The sequence below is a fragment of the Lepidochelys olivacea genome (assembly GCF_965140295.1).
Source record: "Lepidochelys olivacea isolate rLepOli2 genome assembly, chromosome: 27".
Taxonomy (NCBI): domain Eukaryota; kingdom Metazoa; phylum Chordata; order Testudines; family Cheloniidae; genus Lepidochelys; species Lepidochelys olivacea.
Genome location: NC_140437.1, coordinates 11,016,915 through 11,039,811, shown reverse-complemented (window position 1 = coordinate 11,039,811; position 22,897 = coordinate 11,016,915). Strand labels below are relative to the sequence as shown.

The window sequence follows — 22,897 nt, the reverse complement described above, 5'->3', positions numbered from 1 at the left end:
AAAAGTTAGTCAGCCAAACTGATGCAGTTAATAAAGTCATTTTACAATTATGTGCATCCACATACTGCTCTCCAATTCCCATTTCTGTAGGAAACTATCTTTGTGACATTTGTAGGACAAAAAGCTTCTAGACAAAAATCTGAGCTCTTACCCAGATCAGGATTTGATTTGATAGTGCAATGTAGTATTGCCAGCACTGTGGCAGCAAAGCTCAATATCGGTCATTACGTCACAACCACCAGAGCGCTCACTAAACCTAGATGGCTTTGAATGCTGTAGGGGCTGCTGCTCCAGTACAAGTCGTTTAGAATAGAACTGTCCATTTTTAAACCCAAACGGGATTCTTGGTTAGACATGATTAACAAAAACTGCACAGGCTGCGTATCTGTTATGGGGTTTGGTCAGAAAAAGTGCACTAAATAATTAAATTTGAAGTGTGAATGGGCTACACTGAAAAGTGCACCTTGATCACATTGGTAAGATTTTAATGGTTTTCACCCAATACTAGAGACTGAATGCAAGAAGCAGCAAAGGTCCACAGTACAAAAACCAACCTGTGAAACCAATTGCAGAAGATTAAAAATATACAGATATTGGCTCCTCTATAAAACTTTGCCATTAGGCTCCCTTAGGCAGTGAAATTAAACATTTGGAGGAGATTTGAAATGCAAAGTGAAGAGGTGAATCTATAGCACTAAAAAGCTTGCCACTTTCATCCATCTAGTTTCTTAATTTTTACACGTACCTCCAATTCACATTTCCTTCAATTTATATTTCTGAAAAGCTCTCCTTTATACAAATGAAATATTTAAACTGTAACTTGTTACTTACATCCTTATCTGTTGCTATGCAAACTACTGAAATGTCACAAGTGCAAGACAAAGAAAAAAAATCAAGAGCAGAAAGACCTAAGAATTTGGTGGTCAGATGTCTTAAGAATATATAAAAAAAAACAAAGCCCACCACTGTATGTGAGTGTATTATGTCAAAATCAGCATATTACACCCATAAAGAAGTGTATGAAGAAACAAATACAAGTCAGATTTCTTTTTAAGTTTCTATATCCAATTCATGCTGAGTCTCTGTCCAGCTTTGGGACACTTTTTTAAAGTCATATCCAGGCTAGCCTCAAAATTCAAGTGTTGTACTTCTGACCATTTGAAGACATCAGAGACATTTGAAGAAGTTGAATTGACTGTTAACTGGCAATTTAAATGTATGTTCTGTATAAATATAAGTGCTAACCAACTCTATGTCAACTAGACAGATTCCATCCACACACTGAATCCGGCACAGAATAATCCACTGCATTTGAGACTCACAACTCCAACAGTTACCTAGAGCAAAGTCTCCAACTACTACATAAACGGAATGACAAAAACTGTGTGAGAAAGGACACTTTTGCACATAGCACCAAGTGACATGTCTCTTAAGAGTTCCAGTTACATATATGAACATTCTGAAGTTTAGTGGTGGGAAAATAAACGGTTCAGAGTAGGAATTTTGTTCTCATGTCATTTCCATCGGATATATTCACAAGGTGAAGCTGCATAAATTCATCTACTTAAGCAGAAGAGAAGGAATCGGATAGTGGGGACCTCCCCATGAACTACTCCATTACAAGGGAGTCTCCTAACAAGTGTCATACTAATACTGAGTTCTCCCTGTTATATTTGAGCACCACAGACTGAAGAGCCATCTGGCCAAATGCTTCAGCCACAAAACGTTGCTCTGTGACCAGCAGAAGAGCCAAGAGAAACCGCTATCATGATTCTCTCCCTGCTTAATCGCAAGTAGCTAATTGCAAAAACAGACTACATACTACCACAGTAATTCCACTAACCTACTTTCAGAGCTATCACCTGGAAAAAGCCTCAGATGCCCAATTCCAACTCTTACATGGTCTGCTTGTGACAGAATGTTGGTGACAAAACTACCTTGGTGACATAGGAAATAGAGTTGGGGCATCTGTCCTTCTCCTTTCCACCTATTCAAAACAAACTGCATTCTTACCCCACCCCATTAATAGACCACCATACACTGCTGTCCCCACCCACATCACTAATCCCATAACAGAGGCTGGGATTCCATTATGTTCAGTTCTTCGGAGGCTCTGCTTGGGGTATCTGCTAATTTTGACAAAAATACACCTGATTATCTATAGTAGGCTTTTGTACAGCAACCACCACCACCATAGGGTGACCATAGCACAAACTATTTACCAGTTATTAAATACTTAGGCAACGTTCTGAAACTAATATTCTCTATGATGAGAAAGGTTAGAGGAAAAAACAGACAGTCTGCTGTTTTTGCAGAATCTCATTAAAGAATGACCAGTATATCAGGAGTAGCTGGCCTTTCCAGTTTACATACAGCTGGAAGAAAAAGCCCATTTATTTCTTCTCAAATTTACCATCATCAGAAGTGATGTCAATGTAATGCTGAAAAAGTGAACAACTCTACAGCCACTTAAATCAACCTCAGTATAAACTCAAATACAGTGCCAGTTTCTGCTTCTACATCCGAGCCAAAATGCTGGTTTGAATGTACACGCTTTCACTTACAAAAAAATTTCTCCATTTCATTCAAAGATGTAGCAAGTGAGACCTAAGTAACATGTGGGGGTCTTTTTGGTTTTGTTTTAAGAAGCCCCATTCTGCACTGCTATGGCATTTTAGCCAAAGATGGCCCAGGAAAGCGGTACTGCCTGCCAAGCTTTTGAAATCAGACTCACCATACTCAGAGTGGGCCCAAAACATACTTTGTGGAGAAATCTGCTGGGGGAGTGCCAGTTTAGCAAGAAAAACATTTTCCCCCAGCTGGAAGTGGAGTGCAGTACTGCAGCTGAGCTAGTACAGCCAAAACATCTGCTGCAGAAAGGGAGAACAAAGGAAAGAGGCAAATATTTTCCACGGAATGCGTCCGATGAAGGGAGCTGTAGCTCACCAAAGCTCATGCTCAAAGAAATTGGTTCGTCTCTAAGGTGCCACAAGTCCTCCTTTTCTTTTTGCGAAGACAGCCTAACACGGCTGCTACTCTGAAACCAAATATTAGAGTGTGGCAAAAGCCAAAGTATTTTAGTATGGAAATGGAATCTCTAGAATATACCTCTGCATTTTTAGAGAAACAGCAAATACAAGCTATATATTTTAAACATTAAGCCCATAAACTGCCAGTTTTCACCTCCTGCCAACAGTACTAGCAGGAAAAGGTTTTTAGCAGGAGAAAAAGAGACAAAGTGCTTCCATGCAATAGGAGAGTCCTGATTCTACCATTAACCTCTCCTCTCACCAGAGGTGGGTGACCTACCATTGTGGCATTTTTATAGCTACCTGCTCCACTAACCTAGTTCCATGCCCAGCAATAAGCAGCAGTGTTACCCAACATTACATCTCCAGTGCTCACCTTCTTGCAAGCTACCCCCGCACCCAAAACAAAGCTGCACATGGCTCCCAGATAAATGGAATTTAACTCATGTGTCAAACTCACTCTATTGAGAGAGCCAACATCATACTTAATTAGAATCTGTGTTAGGGTATACAGTCATGACTATATACACCACACAAATCAGACTTCCACGGATATTAGAGTGACTTTTGTATACTGAAAAAGGGTAGAATACAGCCTATAATGTACACACACACACACACACACACACTTTAATCATATCATTCATTGTTCAGTGATAAAGTAGGCTCACTTTCATGGACTTTAAATCAGGCATTCTCTAACTATGGGTTGGGACCCCAAAGTGGGTCATGGCCCCATTTTAATGGGGTCGCTAAGGCTGGTGTTGGCCCTGGGCCCCAGCAAGTCTGAAGCCCACGCCCCCCCGGCCCAGAACAAAAGCCCTTGGACTTCAGCTCTCTCACACATACACCACCCCCACCCCGGGGCAATGGGGCTCAGCTCAGACCCCTCCTGGGGTTGTGTAGTAATTTTTGTTATCAGAAGGGGGTCACTATGCAATCAGGCTGAACAAAGGGCAGATATAGCAGTTCTTTATTTCTTTTAAATATCTTGAATCTCTCATCACACTCCTGCAGCAACTCAAATCCCATTCATAGATACTAAGGTCAGAAGGGACCATTATGATCATCAAGTCCGACCTCCTACACAACGCAGGCCACAGAATCTCACCCAGTCACTCTTGCGAAAAACCTCTCACCTATGTCTGAGCTATTGAAGTCCTCAAATCGTGGTTTAAAGACAAGATTCATGCTGGCCGCTCTGCAGCAGAGGAAAGCAGACTAGTGGTCTGAGCACAGGATTTGAAACAGGAACTCGTGTTCTGAGCCTCATTCTGAACTCCACCTTTCTTACCTCAGTCTTGATAACACGTGGCTGATATTAATCTTTACACTGCTCCTAGGAGATGGGTAAATATTTGCAAGGTTCTTTGAAGACATACTAAGTTCTTTATTCTGCAGCATTACAGGTCACTATGCAACAGCATATTCAGTTTACAGCTATTTCATTCGTTTCCAAGTTGGTCCAAACAGGTCAGTCACTCCCACCCTCTTCCCAATCATATTTGTTAAAGTGATCAGGAATGAAATAGTTGTGTCATTAGGCTTTAAAAATTCCAATGATGAACTGGGAGAGTGGTGGGGGGAGGGGAGAAGAGAGTTCACTGGAGTTGTTTCATGCTCCCTACAAGATGCAGCAGATGCCACTGAATCAATTACAACTAGGTCAAATGCTAGGTTTGCAACCATGCAGTCTACAATTTTTTTTTTTTTTTAAACACAATGTAGTTATTATGCAGCTTGAAGGACCCTCCAATTCTCCAAAAAGCTGGATCTAGCCCCCAACCCAGATATTGATACTTTAGCTCAGGTGCTAACATCACAAATAGCTCTAACCAAACCAAGGGTTCAAAGATTGTGTTGGGGACAACTTCCTGGTACAAGTGCTGGATCAAATCAACTTGGGGCCATGCACCTCTTGACCTGCTGCTCACAAACAGGGAAGAACTGGTAAGGGAAGTAGAAGTGGGTGGCAACCTAGGCAGCAGTGACCATGAGATGGTTGAGTTCAGGATCCTCACAAAAGGAAGAAAGGAGAAAAGCAAAATAAGGACCCTGGGACTTCAGAAAATCAGACTCAGACTCCCTTAGGGAACTGATGGGCATGATCCCCTGGGGAGCTAATATGAGGGACAAGGAGTCCAGGAGAGCTGGCTGTATTTTAAAGAAGCCTTACTGAGGGCGGATGAACAAACCATCCCAAAGTGCAGAAAGAATACGCCAAGCTGGTCGCCTGCCATATTTGCTAACAGTGAAATCTCCAGTGAGCTTAAACTCAAAAAGGAAGCTTGCAAGAAGTGGAAAATTTGGACAGATGACTAGGTAGGAGTATAAAAATATTGCTAGAGCATGCAGGGGTGTAATCAGGAAGGCCAAGGCACAATTGGAGTTGCAGCTAGCAAGGGATGTGAAGGGAAACAAGAAGTGTTTCTACAGGTATGTTAGCAACAAGGTGGTGGTCAGGGCAAGTGTGGGACCCTTACTGAATGGGGGAGGCAATTTAGTGACAGATGATGTGGAAAAAGCTGAAGTACTCAATGCCTTTTTTTGCCTCGGTCTTCACAGACGAGGTCAGCTTCCAGACTGTTGCACTAGGCAACACAGTACGGGGAGGAAGTGAACAGCCCTCAGTGGTGAAAGAACAGGTTAAGGACTATTTACAAAAGCTGGACGTGCACAAGTCCAGGAGGTACAGATCTAATGCATCCAATCATGCTGAGGGAGTTGGCTGATGTGATTGCAGAGCCACTGGCCATTATCTTTAAAAATTCATGGCTATTAGAAAAAGGCAAATATAGTGCCCATATTTTAGAAAGGGAAGAAAGAGAACCCAGGGAACTACAGACCCATCAGTCTCACTTCAAGTCCCCGGCAAAATCATGGAGCAGGTCCTCAAGGGGTCCATTTTGAAGCACCTGAAGGAGAAGGTGATCAGGAACAGTCAACATGGATTCACCAAGGGCAAGTCATGCCTGACCAACCTGCTTGCCTTCTATGATGAGATAACTGGCTCAGTGGATGTAATATAGCTTGACTTTAGCAAAGCTTTTGACACAGTCTCCCACAGTATTCTTGCCAGCAAGTTAAAGAAGTGTGGACTGGATGAATGGACTATACGGTGGATAGAAAGCTGCCTAGATTGTTGGGCTCAATGGGTAGTGATCAACGGCTCGATGTCTAGTTGGCAACCGGTATCAAGCAGAGTGCCCCAAGGGTCAGTCCTGGGCCCGGTTTTGTTCAACATCTTTATCAATGATCTGGATGATCGGATTAATTAGTTCGCAGATGACACGAAGCTGGGGGGGGGCGGAGAGGTAGATACGCTGGAGGGTAGGGAAATGGTCCAGAGTGACCTAGACAAATTGGCGGACTGGGCCAAAAGAAGTCTTTGTTGAACCTCATCAGATAAGTGCAGAGTCCTGTACTTAGGAAGGAAGAATCCCATGCACTGCTTCAGGCTGGGGATCGACTGCCTAAGCAGTAGTTCTGCAGAAAAGGACCTGGGGATTACAGCTTCTCGTCCACTGGATAGGAGTCAGCAGTGTGCCCTAGTTGCCAAGAATGCCAAAGGCATACTGGGCTGTATTAGTAAGAGCATTGCCAGCAGATTGAGAGAAGTGATTATTCCCCTCTACTCGGCATTGGTGAGGCCACACCTGGAGTATTGCGTCAAGTTTTGGTCCCCCCACTACAGAAGGGATGTGGACAAATTGGAGAGAGTCCAGCGGAGGGCAACGAAAATTATTAGGGGGCTGGGGCACATGACTTATGAGGAGAGGCTGCAGGAACTGGGGTTATTTAGTCTGCAGAAGAGAAGAGCAAGGGGGGATTTGATAGCGGCCTTCAATTACCTGAAGGGGGGTTCCAAAGAGGATAGAGCTCAGCTGTTCTGAGTGGTGGCAGATGACAGACCAAGAAGCAATGGTCTCAAGTTGCAGCAGGGGAGGTCTAGGTTGGATATTAGGAAACACTCTTTCACTAGGAAGGTAGTGAAGCACTGAAATGGATTACTTAGGGAGGTGGTGGAATCTCCATCCTTAAAAACCTCTAAGGCCCAGCCTGACAAAGCCGTGGCTGGTCCGGCTTTGAGTAGGGGGTTGGACTAGATGACCTCCTGAGGTCTCTTCCAACTCTAATCTTCTAGGATTCTATTAATGGCCCTACATGCTTGCATGACAACATCCCCTACTGTGGATTTTCTGCCTCCAAAATGATTTCCAACCGACAGATAACAATCCAGCACTGCAAGCTTCCAGATAGTGGAGAAGTAAGTGGTGATCACAGTCAATGCAGGTCTCATTCTGGTGTCTCTGCACGGAGGACTGGAGTAAGCTCAGCACACAGATCCAGGATCCAAAGTTCGGCAGCCACTACTCATTGCCCCAGACCTGCATTACAGTCAGTGCTCATTTCTCAGACCCAGAAGCAGTGCTGCACGGTCTGCAGCTGCTCAGTGACCAACAACAACCTTGAAATCTTCTTCACCGGGTCCTTCAAACTGTCCTTGAAGAAATCATGTCCCCCATTGTTACAGGCACAAGGAGAATATCACCTCCTGTATTTGCAAAGCTCATGAGAACAGCACAGAGTTCTGCAGACTCCATGCTTCCATCAGGGATAGCAGACACTGAAAAGTGCTGCGCTTGTTTTTGGGAATTCCTAAAAAAAGGTGCAAAAATTATGGAAAATGGATGGCTGTATGGAATGAAGAACGTTGCATACTGGGAACCTGATTCCTTAACTCCCGGCAATTCCTGGGCACTAATTTCTATCCCAAAACACATAATGAAAGTTTCCCAAAAGGCATGGTACTGGACAGCAGCATATGGCACACTGGGATACCTACCTTCAGTACACTGTACTTTGCATCAATAAGCACTGCTGGTAATTACATGCAGCACCAATGCAAGCAGCCAAGTATGCATGTGACTGAGCAATGCAGAAAATTCAGCAGTAATAGGTGGACATAACTTGAATCAACCAGAGTTTGTAGTGTAGACATGGCTTAAGAGATCCTCACAATGCCAGAGCACGGGATTCCAGGCTGTGCACAGCCTTGGTAGATAGTAGTGCTTGTTAGAGATCCTCCTTTAGAAGCTGCACAGACTGGACAGTGACTCCCCAAAATCTCTGAATGACTAATTTTATTTTGAACTCTGGAAGCAAGAGAAATTGCAGCCCACTGGTTCAGACAGGTGGGCTTCAGCAGAGCAGAAAAGCAGCACAACTTCAGAGTTTAAATTAAAAGCAACTCTGCACTGGGTCTCCCACTCCATATTTACAGCTTTTGACAGGACAAATGAAGACTTGCATAGCTTAAAGAAAATCCAGATATGCATAGGAGATGAGCCATAACCTTAACTTCTTCTAGTAAGCAACATATTTATGAAAATGGCAATCAAGAAACCAATTCTCACCTTGAAAACTAGAACCCTTAGGAAAAGTTAAGCAGTAATTACAGACTGGTAATTTGTACAAGACAAAAAGGGGACATTTCAGTATGTTTGCACCAAACAATCTTTATTCAAGGATCTGTGCAAAGCTCTGCTTGCTTGTATAATTATAATAAGCTTCTTTTGAAGAATATTTTAAGAGTTCTTTTAGACATCCCAGTTTCTGCAGAGACTGAAAAGAAAAAAAAATTCACTTACCTTCCTGCAGGATTCTCACACCTAGGACTCGAGTCTCCAACACAAACAAGGCTCAAGAGCTGTGCCCTACTGATATGCAGTCAGTCACTAGTACCTCAATGACCCCAAACATTCCACCAGTTCCTTTCAAGAGAAGGAAGCAAGAGTTTTGCTAAACATTTCACTACATTTACACTATTTTCATTTAAAAAAAAAAAAGATAGAGGAGTCCATTATTCCAGATCAGGAATGGCTACGCAAGCACCCTGAAAGCAAACCCAGAACAAACCCCCTCAAACTCTGAAGGGTAGAGAATAGGCAAGTGAGAATCCTATTTGAGAATATTGTCAGAAGCAGTATTATAAGGTCAGCAATTCTCCAGCAAAATCACCATCTGTGCAGGATTCCCCCCCACTACAGAAAAGGGATAGATAAGCTTCAGGGAAGTTCCTAGTAAAGTAACTGCAAACATTTCCACATAGTGATGATATATGAGGCCAGAACCAAAACAGAATAGGTAGGAAGAAACTAAAAACTTTGCAAAAACAGAATGAAAATATGTGGCAGTTTTTAAACTAAGGGCTAGGGAAAGCCGACAGGTGCAGAGGAGCACATGGTACGGACAGAGGCATCCCTTAGGGGAGGATCTACTGATGGAGATTCTCTATGTCCTAGTAAAGAGGAAAGAATGGAAGATGATAAAATAATGATAAGATCTGATGAGAAACAGCCAAATGAAAGAAAGCATCCCATCCAATTACATCATATAATGGCAGACAGCTAAAAAGTGACAAGTTTTTAAAGTGCTTATATACCAATGCCAGAAATCTAAATAATAAGATGGGTGAACTAGAGTGCCTCTTCTTAAATGAGGATATTGATATAATAGGCATCACATAAACTTGGTGGAATGAAGATAATCAATGGGCCACAGTAGTACCAGGGTACAAAATATATCAGGACAACGGAACAGGTCGTGCTGGTGGGTGAGTGGCACTATATGTGAAAGAAAGCGTAAAATCAAATGAAGTAAAAATCTTAAGTGAACCAAACTGTACCACAGAATTTCAATGGACAGTAATTCCATGCTCGAACAATAAGAATATAGCAGTAGGCGATAGATTAGCGACCACCTGACCAGGAGGGCTTTAGCAACCGTGAAATGCTCACAGAGATTACAGAGGCTATAAAAATAAAAGACTCAATAATAATACTAGGGAGTTTCCAGCTATCCCCATATTGGCTGGGTTCCTGTCACCTCAGGACGGGATGAAGAGAGAAAGTTTCTTAACACCTTAAATGACGGCTTCTCGGAGCAGCTAGTCCTGGAACCCACCAGAGGCAATTCTTGATTTAGTTCTAAATGCAGCACAGGATCTAGTCCAAAAGGTGAATATAGCTAGAATGCTTGGTAAATTTTAACTATATTATGATCACTATTAACACCCCTGTGGTGGGAAAAACACTACAGCAGTCCAACACTGTAGCATTTAATTTCAGAAGGGGGACTACACAAAAATGAGGTACAGTGCTAAAACTGAAATCCCTGCAAGCTGCATGGAAACTTTTTAAAAAGATACCATAATAGAGGTTCAACTCAAATAAAAAATAATAATAATAATAATAATAGAAAGAAAAGGAGGACTTGTGGCACAAGGACAGCTGTATCTCACGAAAGCTTATGCTCAAATAAATGTATTAGTCTCTAAGGTGCCACAAGTACTCCTTTTCTTTTTGCGGATACAGACCAACACGGCTGCTACTCTGAAACCAATAGTAATAGAGTAAGTAGAAAAAAAAAAAGAAGCAGCAGCAAGAGGAAAAGAGGCATCCTTTAAAAAGTAGAAGTTAAATCCTAGTGAGGAAAAGAGAAAGAAGCATAAACTCTGCCAAATGAAGTGTAAAAATATAATTAGGAAGGCCAAAAATGAATCTGAAGACCAGCTAGCCAAAAACTCAAAAAACAAAAACGTTTAAAGTACATCAGAAACAGGAAGCCTGCGGGCCACTGAACTATCGAGATGTTAAAGGAGCACTCAAAGGACGATAAGGCCATTGCGGAGAAACTAAATTCATTCTTTGCATTGGTCTTCACAGCTGAGGACGTGAGGGAAATTCCCAAACCTGAACCATTCTTTTTACATGACAAATCTGAGGAACTGTCCCAGATTGAGGTGTCATTAGAGGAGGTTTCGGAACAAACTGATAAACTAAACAGTAATAAGATATCAGGACCAGATGGTATTCACCCAAAAGTTCTGCAGAAATTCAAGTGTGAAACTGCAGAACTACTAACTGTATCTTGTGTACCAAATGACTGGAGGATAGCTAATGTGATGCCAGGATCGCTTCTTTATAAAAATTGGCAATTACAGGCCAGTAAGTCTGACTTCAGTACCAGGCAAACTGGTTGAAACTATAGTAAAGAAAAAAATAGTCAGACACATAGATGAACGTAATTTGTTGGGGAAGAGTTAACATGGTTTCTGTAAAAGGAAATCATGCCTCACCAATCTACTAGAATTCTCTGAGGGGAATCAACAAGCATGCGGACAAGGGGGATCCAGTAGATATAACATACTTTAATTTTCAGAAAGCCTTTGACTAGGTGCCTCACCAAAGGTTAAGCAAAGTAAGCTGTCACGGGAGAAGAGGGAAGGTCCTCTCGTGGACTGGTAACTGGTTAAAAGTTAGGAAACAAAGGGTAGGAATAAATGGTCAGTTTTTAGAATGGAGAGAGGTAGAAATAGTGGGGTCCTCCACGGGTCTGTACTGGGACTAGTCCTAACCAACATATTCATAAATGATCTGGAAAAGGGGGTAAACAGTGAGGAGGTAAAATTTGCAGATGATACAAAACTACTCAAGATAGTTAAGTCCCAAGCAGACCACGAAGAGCTACAAAAAGCTCTCTCAAAACTGGGTGAGACTGGGCAACAAAATGGCAGCTGAAATTAAATGTTGATAAATGCGAAGTAATGCATACTGGAAACAATCCCACCTATACATATAAAATGATGGGGTCTAAATCAGCTGTTACCACTCAAGAAAGATCTTGGAATCATTCTGGATAGTTCTCTGGGGAAAAACACACAAAAAAAAACAAACATCCACTCAATGTGCAGCCGCAGTCAAAAAAGCAAGGAGAACGTTGGGAATCTTTAAGAAAGGGATAGATAGCAAAACAGAAAATATCATACTGCCTCTATATAAATCTATGGTACACCCACATCTTGAATACTCCATGAAGATGTGGTTGCCCCATCTCAAAAAAGATATATTGGACTTGGAAAAGAGATTCAGAAAAGGGCAACAAAAATTATTAGGGGTCTGGAATGGCTTCTGTAGGAGGAGATATTAATAAGACTGGGACTTTTCAGCTTGGCAAAGAGACAACTAAGGGGGGGATATGATAGAAGTCTATAAAACCATAACTGGTGTGGAGAAAAAAAAATAAAGTGTTATTTACGCTCTCATATAACTCTCTCTCATATATCTCATTAGGGGCATAGCGAGCAGATCAAGGGACGTGATCGTTCCCCTCTATTCAACATTGGTGAGGCCTCATCTGGAGTACTGTGTCCAGTTTTGGGCCCCACACTTCAAGAAGGATGTGGATAAATTGGAGAGAGTCCAGCGAAGGGCAACAAAAATGATTAGGGGTCTGGAACACATGAGTTATGAGGAGAGGCTGAGGGAGCTGGGATTGTTTAGCCTGCAGAAGAGAAGAATGAGGGGGGATTTGATAGCTGCTTTCAACTACCTGAAAGGGGGTTCCAAAGAGGATGGCTCTAGACTGTTCTCAATGGTAGCAGATGACAGAACGAGGAGTAATGGTCTCAAGTTGCAGTGGGGAAGGTTTAGATTGGATATTAGGAAAAAAATTTTCACTAAGAGGGTGGTGAAACACTGGAATGCGTTACCTACGGAGGTGGCAGAATCTCCTTCCTTAGAGGTTTTTAAGGTCAGGCTTGACAAAGCCCTGGCTGGGATGATTTAACTGGGAATTGGTCCTGCTTCGAGCAGGGGGTTGGACTAGATGACCTTCTGGGGTCCCTTCCAACCCTGATATTCTATGATAACACAAGAGCCAAAGGTCACCAAGTGAAAAATAATAGGCAGCAGGTTTAAAACAAAACAAAAGGAAGTATTGCTTCACGCTACACACAGTCAATCTGTGGAACTCTTTGCCAGAGGATGTTGTGAAGGCCAAGACTATAGCAGGGTTCAAAAAAGAACTAGATAAATTCATGGAGGATAGGTCCATCAATGGCTATTAGCCAGGATGGGCAGGGATGGTGTCCCTAGCCTTGGTTTTGCCAGAAGCTGGGAATGGGCAACAGGGGATGGATCACTTGATGATTACCTGGTCTGTTCATTCCTTCTGGGGCACCTGGCATTGGCCACTGTCAGAAGACAGGACACTGGGCTAGATGGACCTTTGCTCTGACCCAGTATGGCCGTTCTTATAGATGTCAGCAGAAAGTATGCAGAGACCAGGTTACAATATAGCCTTTGGGAAAAAGAAAAGGAGTACTTGTGTTATCTTAGAGACTAACAAATGATGAAGTGAGCTGTAGCTCACGAAAGCTTATGCTCAAATAAATGTGTTAGTCTCTAAGGTGCCACAAGTCCTCCTTTTCTTTTTGCAGACACAGACTAAGACGGCTACTACTCTGAAACCCGTCAATATAGCCTTTATCTGGTTAGTACCTTATTGTTACAATCAGCAAATCACTTGAATGGGAAAATGTTAACCTTTAGGAAAACCACTACTTTGCCCCCACTGTCTCTTCCTTCTGTACTCCTTCCCTGTCCCACCCCATTTTTTCCTTCAACAGTTCCCAATCCCTCCCATCTGCTTAAATTGCCAGCAATGACTACAGTTAATGTCCACATTAACTATACAGCCTTACAACATGTTGACAGCCAATGAGATTAACATTGAACAGGTGGAGTTCAGAGCTCTCAAGAGCTATTGTTTCAGGCTGTCTACAACAATGCATCAGTTTATACTTTTCATATATTTTCGGGCTAAATGCTTTCCTTTAAAAAAAGGAAAGCCAAAAAACCAAAACCCAGATTCTGCAGAACCTGAATACACTATGTCAGATACATAAATACATCATCCTGGCTAAGAACGTGAACAGCGAGATCTCCATTGCTACAATAGAACACTTCAGTTTGAAGGGGCAGATCCAACCCAAGAGCAATTTTAGACAAAAAAGTTACACACCAACTGCAGTACTGGATTTGAAGTATCTAGATGCCCTAACTAGTCATAGTTCCCTAACTTCATGAAGGGCCCTTCAAGTAGATCCCAAATGTCAGTAGTTCTCAACCTTCCCAGACTACTGTACCCCTTTCAGAATGCTGATTTGTCTTGCATACTGCAAGTTTCACTTTACTTAACAACTTGCTTACAAAATCAGGCATAAAAATACAAAGAAGTGTCACTTTTACTGAAAAATTGCTTACTGTCTCATTTTTACCATATACTTGTAAAATAAATCATAACCCCCAGGTTGAGAAACACTGATATAATATATAGAGCAACATAAATCAATCATTGTCTGTATGAAGTTTTAGTTGATACTGACTTTGCTAGTGCTTTTCATGTAGCCTTTTGTAAAATTAGGCTAATATTTAGATGAGCTGATGTACCCCCTGCAAGATCTCTGCATACTTCCACTGGTACGTGTACCCCTGGTTGAGAACCACTGTCATATGTCATGTAATACTGTACATAGAGTTGCACATTATAGAAATTATAAGCTACAATCCCTGTAATAATTAAGACAGGATTATGCAGTTCAAGCAAGCCAAACTTCACGCACACTAATACTGCCTCTTCCTTCTATGAAATGGTCTTAATCAAAGACGATCCTTCAAAATACAGATGGTGCACCTTTCTATCCCCTTCCGTCTTACCCCTCCTCGACCCAAAAGAATTAGGCAAAGTTTCAGCATTACTCACAGTGGTACATGATGCTGTTCTGGTTCTGCTTTGGTCAGTTCCTCCTCCTCAATGTCAGATTCCCCTCCTGAGCTGCTGTCAGTCACATCCGAATCAAATGCTTGCTCACTGGATCTCAAATTGGCCATCCCACTGGCTGTAAACCTCTCCAGTTCCTCTGAAATAGAGTCACTCTTCAGGAAGCTGCTTAGTCCTTCTGACGTACATGTTTCACTTGCAGCTTTCCTCAAGGCCGCTTCTGCCTTGCGGGTGAGCATCAGCTGGCTCCGATGCCTCAGAGAGTCCAAGTTTGGCAGTTTGCTCAGAGTCTCCTCCAAGAAGCCTCCCAGCTGTTGCTGGATGTGTCTCTCTACCTGCTTGGCCTGCACCACCTGCAGGCGTTTCTGCAGCCTGCGAGCACGGTTCTCAATGTCTGCCTGCCGCCGCAGCAGTGCCTTTGTCCTCAAATCAGAGTCCATGGCACTGAAGAGACCAGCCGACAGAGGAGACTTCTGCTCCTCTGTCTTTCCGCTCCCAAAATCAGAATGTGCATCTACACCAGACGACAATCTATTCTCCCCACTGCCTTCTTCAATCACCCGCTGCTGCTCTGCAGAATTAAGGGACAATTTGTTTGCAGTGCTATTATTGCTAAATGGAGTTGTGTGCTCAGCATCAAGGCTTCTGTGTGGAAGAGTGCAATTGGTCAAACCCGTCTTCAAGTCCCCTGATTCAGAACCCCCTGCAGTGTTAGAATCAACACCCTGGATGGTGGCTGAGAGGGGAGCACGCTTCCCACCATTAAGTGAACTGGAGTTTTCATGGTCTGAATTGGTACTTTTAGCCAATTTCTTGGCCAAGCCATTCACAGGTGCTTGTGGAAGAGGTGGCTGACCACTAGTACTCATGTTTTTTAGATTTTCCAAAGAAAACTCCAACACTGGTTGTCTCCCCAACAGATCGTTTGTTTTCAAGAAGGACTGAGATAAGAGAGAATGAGGTTTAAGAACTGTCTGCTTGTTGAAGACTCCTTGCAACTTCAAAGGGTCTTTTGAAGAAACAGATGTTACATCCGAGCAGAGATAAGAGGCCACCAGTGGCTGCAGCTTGCCCAGCTCCTCCTTGGTAGGGTTATTACGGAAATCTACACTGGGATCCTCTGCAGCAATGGCTTTCCTTTTGGTGCCGTTGGCAGTGAGAAGAATGTTGTTGGCGTTGCCGTTGTTCTCGGCACTGCCAGGTGACAAGGTGGAGGACGGGGGAGCCAGTTTGAACCGGATGTGGTGAGCTTCAGCTGCTGCGTCAGTGAGAGCGGGCGCCATCGCAGCCATTCAGCACAGAGAGACGGGAAATCCAGCCTCTCCCAGTGCCGAGGCCAGCTCCACTGCCTCTTACTGCCTCGCCTGAGGACAGCCTAAAAAAGAAAGCAAAGTCACTAAATCAGATAAATAAAAATAAACAAACAAAAATGCTGATAAGTCATCTGAGACACAGGCCTAGGCCCACGGTCTGTAATACTGCAATATAACAGAAGCAAGCATGAACTAGTGGACTGAACACAAAACTAGCGGTCAGAAAAACCAACGTCCCAGTGCTGGTTCTGAAACACCAATTTGCAATAAGAACTTTTTGGCAAGTCACTTTCGTCCAGTGCCTCAGTTTCCACATCTGCAAAAATGAGACAAGACCAGACTTCAGGAGAAGTTACAAGGCCATGCTTTTGTTTTCTAGAACTTTCATCTCTTTCCCTTTGAGCATTCAGCAGCTCTCCATGTTTGCCTAACTTTGTTCCTATTCAAATCAATAATACAACTATTGATTTCAGTGAGAGCAAAATCAGGCCAACATTGAGCACTTTTTAAAAATAATTCCAGTAGTGGTCAGTATACTTCAGAAATTCCAAGTCATCATCCTAGCACCTAGAGATTCCCCACAACGCTAGGCATTACACACACACGCACACAGATAATCCGGGCCCAAAGAGTTTCCAGTGTAAACAGACTAGTATCTCAATTTTACACTTTAACTAAGGCACAAAGGTTAAGTAGCTTGCCCCCAAGTTCACACAGGTAGTCTGTGGCAGAGCTGAGAATTGAATCCACATCTCCCCACGTCCCAGTCCAGTGCCTTAACCACAAGGCCGTACTACTTCTAAATTCCTAAGAGGTCTGCATGGAGAAAATCACACCCAAAGAGTACTGAAACATCCTCCTCTCACCCCAAACAACTTAGCTGCCTTATATACCCCTCTCACCATACATCAGTATCACAAACCCCCAACAGGTTGTTTGTGCTATGTCTACACTACAGCTTCCACCATGACTTCTACTGATGAGGCTGCATCAGTGGTAAATTGCTGCTTAAGTTGGCTAGCAAAGGTGAACATGGCTTTGGGTGGAATAAGTCTCCACCCACACTGACTCCCAGTGGTTAGAAAAAAGAAGAAAAAAAAAAAAAGACACACATTCCTATCTAGCAAAACAACGCCAGTGGCTTTCTTGGAAACCTTGTAAAGTTAGATCCTTTCAGGTTTCATCCACTTGGGAACTAGCTGTGTTCCAAACTCAAAGATTTAAACGAAATACTAACAATAGTTTAGGCTGTCCAACGTTTTCCCCCGCTACTACAGGATGCATACTGAAACCAGTTGTTTACTTGGTCTCTCCCTTTCCTAAATTCTTGGTGTATGACAGTTTCATCTCTACCCACCTTGATAGAGTATTTCCCCACTTAACAATAAAAATCACTATCACTGAAACATTCAACTCACAATAGAAAATGAGTTAAGTAAAATGTCAGTCACTCTTTTGTTAATGATCTTGCAGTTTTTCCTAAGACTGAGACAAGTTTCAGATCAACTAGCCATTTACTTAATCATTAAGATTTGTCAGGACTATTACACATTTTTGAAAGTGCAAGACTATTCTAACAACTTGAAAGAGCAATAAAAGATCAACTTTTACCTTCCATTTGTTTTTATGTTGCAGATAAACATGTCACTGCTTTTCTATTGTATTTTATACTTATTAACATTAAGAGCAAAAGTGAAATGTTCAGAGCAATCCTAAATCAAAATATTTGTATCTGATAAACCAATCCCTCAGTTGTACATCAGTTTACATTAAATAATTAATGCTATAATTACAATGGAAGCCACCCATAATGAACAAGGAATAATGATGTTAAAAGTATTTTAAAATCCCCATGTCTGTACCTGTTACTGATTTCATTTTAGATTAATATTAAAGTTTTTTGGCATTTGCTTTCCCTCTGCCCCCATTTATGCTTTTTTAGATTTACTCATTTAGAGCTAAAATTAGTTTTGTTAATAGCCTGTTTCTGATTTGCTTTCTAGTTCTGCTATATAGAAGAAGTATGCTGCAGTGTTTACATTATACAAACTGCTGGGAAGTTGCCCAAGGACACACAACTGACCAGTGGCAGAGCTGGGACCAGAATCCAGGCTTCCTGAGTTCCAGTCCACTGCTCTATCCACCTAGAATAAAAAAGTCCTTTAGGATTTGTGTATACAGGGCTTAGTATTTGTTTCCTGTGTAGTTTGCTTACCTAGTATGAACGGAGCCTACTTCACCTTTTTTTATAAATGTGCAATACAGTATGTGTTGGCAATGCCTAGCTGTGTTCTTAAACCCATACTAAACCATGCTGAAAAACAGATTTCAATAAACATAATTTCACTCCCTACATACAGGGCCAAATGCTTTCAATGCATTCAATGTAGAGATTACAATTCCAGTTGTAGCAAATACTCCACTTGTAGTAAGGATGGCTATGGATAGAAAAAGCAGCTTCATTACAGAAGGCTTCTTTCTATTAAATTCCCTACCAAGGCTTTCACTGATGAGACTTGAATATTTTAGATCAGCTGTTTATTCATAAGCACTGCTGTCAAAAGCATTCACTCACACTTCTGCTTTTCAGTTTCCCTAAAAATTAGGTACAAAATTAGGTACACTAATCTAATTGGGCCCATTACTGTAGCATCTGAAAGCCTGATCTTGGTATCAACCTATAACATCTTTCAGAGATAAAGATCTCTGAAAGATGTTACCTCTGATGTTTAGTTTATAGGGGGGGGGGGGGGGGAGAGAAGACGACTGGGTCCTAACCTGGGAATCCAAGGCTCTGTGTACACACAAACTTGCACTAGTTTAAGTTCAATAAAGGTAAATGCCTGCATGGATGCTTACTTTGTATTAAGAGTAATCTGACTTTGTACATTTTAAACCTGTTCCTAATCAATTTAATTGAAACCAAAATAAACCTAGTTAACACAGAAATATGAGTGTTCACACATTTAACTAAATCCAATGGGGGGGGGTGGAGAGAGAAATCACAAATTAAACCAATGCATATCTGTTTAGATAAGCCCTAGGTTTACTTTAGCTTTACAGGAGGAATGGAAAGAAGAGGGATGGAACTTTAAAATTTACAAAATGTTTCCAAATTCTCCTTGTTCATTAAATACTCTTTCCATTTTTTGTTCCACTGATTTAAGAGGCCTCCAATTTCTCTTAAAGGTAATCTGCAAAAGTTTTATTTTAATCCAATTATTCTTTTGCAAAATTTCCAACGAGCAAAAGCAATAGCTAATAGGAGTTATTCGTGATATCTCTGAAACAAAAATTTCAGGCAACATTTCTCTCCTTAAAGATGACCTTCAAGGGAAAAAAAGGGTAGTTCTGCCTTGAGAGGGGCGGAGCTCCTACCTCTGAGTTCTGGAATATCAAACCTCTTCTTCCTTGTTCTTGCTGGCTCATGAGAAAACAGAGGTGAGTGCTTTCAGTCCTCAACTAAAGGGGTGAAAGCACTTACATACAGAGATCTTTGCCCCTAACTTTCTCAGATGTTCACACTCCCTCCTCCTGTGCCCAAAAAAAAAAAAACACACACAGTGACTCGAAGTCCCTCTCCTCAAAATGTTCAAGTTATACTCTTGCAGTATTTGCAATGTCAAATCCTAATAGTTCTCAAGCCCTCCCGTGTATTCCAGGGAAGACTAGATATGGCCCAAATTAGCCACATTTTAAAAAACAAAACAAAAACAAAAAAAAACAACCAAGACCTTTATACATTGCAATCTTCTTGTCTCCTTCAGAAGGCCAATTTTTTGGCCTGCAGAGGGTACAATTCTTAGTAGTCCAGGTTGCAGATATCACGGTTTCTCTGCCACCGAGTCACATTACTAGTATTATATAGACAACTGAAAGAACCATTAAGGAACAAATTCATTTTTAAAAACAATCTTCATCCACTTTGTTGTCAGCAGAATATACGGCTTAGATTTTGCAATATATCAAAGCAGTAATTGTTAAGATACAACCGAGTTAGTGAACTACTTCTCCCAACACAGAGCAGCAGTATGTATTATCTCAGAGCTCTCAAGTATTCCCTCCACACTTTCTCCCTGGACATTATAGCAGCAGCTCTGCTATAGTTAAGGTTGAACGTCACTTTCAGTTTAAAAGTGGACTATTATGTATTAGCAGGAGTGTTGTAAGCAAGACATGAGAAGTAATTATTCCTCTCTACTCCGTGCTGATTAGGCCTCAACTGGAGTATTGTGTCCAGTTCTGGGTGCCACATTTCAGGAACAATGTGAACAAATTGGAGTCAGTCCAGAGAACAACAAAAAAAAATGATTAAAGGTCTAGAAAACATGACCTACGAGGGAAGATTGAAAAAACTGGGTTTGTTTAGTCTGGAGAAGAGAAGACTGAGGGGGAGGACATGATAAAAGTTTTCAAGTACGTAAAACATTGTTACAAGGAGGAGGGGGGGAAATTGTTCTCCTTAACTTCTGAGGATAGGACAAGAAGCAATGGGCTTAAATTGCAGCAAGGGAGGTTTAGGTTGGACGTTAGGAAAAACTTCCCATCAGGGTGGTTAAGCACTGGAATAAACTGCCTAGGGAGGTCATAGAATCTCCATCATTAGAGATTTTTAAGAGCAGGTTAGACAAACACCCATCAGGAATGGTCTAGATAATACTTAGTCCTGCCATGAGTGCAGGGGACTGGACTAGATGACCTTTCAAAGTCCCTTCCAGTCCTACGATTCTACACCAAGTACTCTAAAATTCACATGGTGACTCAATATCTTGAAGTTTGCTGTGACTCATGGTGGTGTGGCATAAGTAAGTAGTCCAGGTTCGAGCAGGGGTTCCTGAGTTCCCCTAAAAAGTCAGCTGTTCACAAGACACGGGGAGGTTTTGCATACACCTGGGCTCCAATGTATGGCTCTAATCCTCCCCAAACTGCTATCCCCCTTGACGTTTTTCTAAGTTAGTGCACTGCAGCCACTGACCTTTTGGGGAAGCAATATTGAAAAAGTTTGTAACTCCAGGTTGGCACAACTTGGACTAAAAGAGCAATATGTGCACATGCAGCAAGACTACTGTTGAGGCCCCAGTGGGTATCTGTTGTCACAGAAATTGGGAGGCTCAAAGCAATATGCTGGGGTCACTGAACCTGAGTTGCACTCAAACTCTGTGAATCTGAGCCTTACCCTTTGGCAATTTTCAGAGAGATAATCTGTCCTTGCGTACATACCTTGCTCTCTGCCTGCATTCTGCAGAGGCTCTTTTCGTAAGTTTTGCCCCATGTCTCCACTGCTCCCCAAACAAGGAAAAGGAACCCAGAATACCCCACCTTATCCATGCTGCTACCAGCAGTGGCAAAGGGTCTCCAGCCTCACCTTTTCTCTCAAAGCAGCAGAACTTGGGGGGAAGAAGAGGAGATTAGAGCAGTGCAGGAGAGTGGAGGAGCAAAGGAGGGAGCCACAGCTGTAAAATGGGGAATATAGGGGGACTTCAAGCTCTGCTTCCCCAAACTTCCATATACCTCCCCCACCCCATTTTTGTTCCCCCTTCAAATTATGTCCTTTGTTTCCTGGTTTTCAGAGGTTTGTGCTCAGCGGAGCTCAATGTTCTGGAAGGGCATAAGATACCACGGGGCAACTTTAACTCTGTTAATGAAGTTGGGTTTTTTTGGTTACTGATCTTCTCTAATGACTTGAATCACCACCTCTCTCCAATCCTGCAACTATCTTACAAACAACTCTTCCTATATGATCCACCCCAGCCTCAAATCCTACATAGCTGAAACAAATTCCTCTCTCCCCACCCTTCATCATGTAGACGTGAGTGGTATTTTCTACCAAGACTCATAACCTTGGTAAAGTCTTTGACTCCTCCCTTTGCTCTCCCCCCTCCCATATATCCAGGATCCCACTAAGGCCTGGTCTACACCAGGACATTAAATTGGTGTAACTACATCACTTAGGGATGTGACAAATCCACACCCAAAGTGATAAAGTTAAACTGACCTAACCCCCCAGGTAGACAGTGCTAGGATGATGGAGGAGCATCTATGCCAGGAGTTCTCAAACTGGGGGTCATTACCCCTCAGGGGTCACGAGGTTATTACATGGGGGGGGGGGGTCGTCGCAAGCTGTCAGCCTCCACTACCAAACCATGCTTCACCCTCCAGCATTTATAATACATAGTGTTAAATATTTAACCAAAAAAAAAGGTGTTTTAAATTTAGGGGGGGGGGGGCGATTGCACTCAGACTTGCTGTGTGAAAGGGATCACCAATACCAAAGTTTGAGAATCACTGATCTATACCAACAGAACCCCTCCCGTTGGCATAGGTAGGTGTCTTCACTAAAAAGTGTGTTTTAAGTGTAGACAAGCCTCAAGTCCTTCCTCTATACATTTCTAAAATCTGCACCTTTCAATTCATCAAGACCCTGATCCACACCTTGGTAACCTGGTATCTAGACTACTGCGACCTCTTCCTACTTGGTTTACTTGATTTTTACTTTACAATCCCTCTCTCGTGTATTCAGTACTCTGCTGCCAAAGTCATCTTCCTTCCCTGCCATATCCATCATCACACTAGAAGCCCTCAGATGGATTTGCAGCTCCTGTATCAAAATTTTAAACTCAGGGTCTTCACTTGCACCTCTTCCTGCCTGGCCTCATCTTCTGTCCAACCACATGCAAACGCCACTAGCCTTCAGGCTCAGTCTGATGCCTCCTTCCACAAGGTGCCTCCATTTTTTCCCATATTACTCCTTAACTTCTTCACCAGGAAATCTTCCTCTACCCTTCAAAATCCACTTACTTTACTTGGGAATGGGAGTCAGTGTTGGAAAGCCAAGATTTCCCAGTATGCCCAAACAAAAGCTTAAGCCTAGCAATATCTGTTGACTAAGAAGTTTACATGCACAGGAGCACAACACATACATTATAATCA

At 42.3% G+C, this 22,897-nt stretch overlaps 1 protein-coding gene across 3 annotated transcripts in view; it reads right to left on the bottom strand.

The window, feature by feature from the left end:
- KANSL1 (KAT8 regulatory NSL complex subunit 1) overlaps nt 1–22,897 on the bottom strand; it is a 172,300-nt gene that overhangs the window by 125,167 nt on the left and 24,236 nt on the right. For all 3 annotated transcript variants that reach the window (XM_084616028.1, XM_084616030.1, XM_084616029.1), the window contains one exon: nt 14,637–16,029. In XM_084616028.1, coding sequence (XP_084472154.1) covers nt 14,637–15,946 — 1,310 coding nt within the window. In that variant the 5' untranslated portion in view covers nt 15,947–16,029. The remainder of the gene's footprint in view (nt 1–14,636; nt 16,030–22,897) is intronic.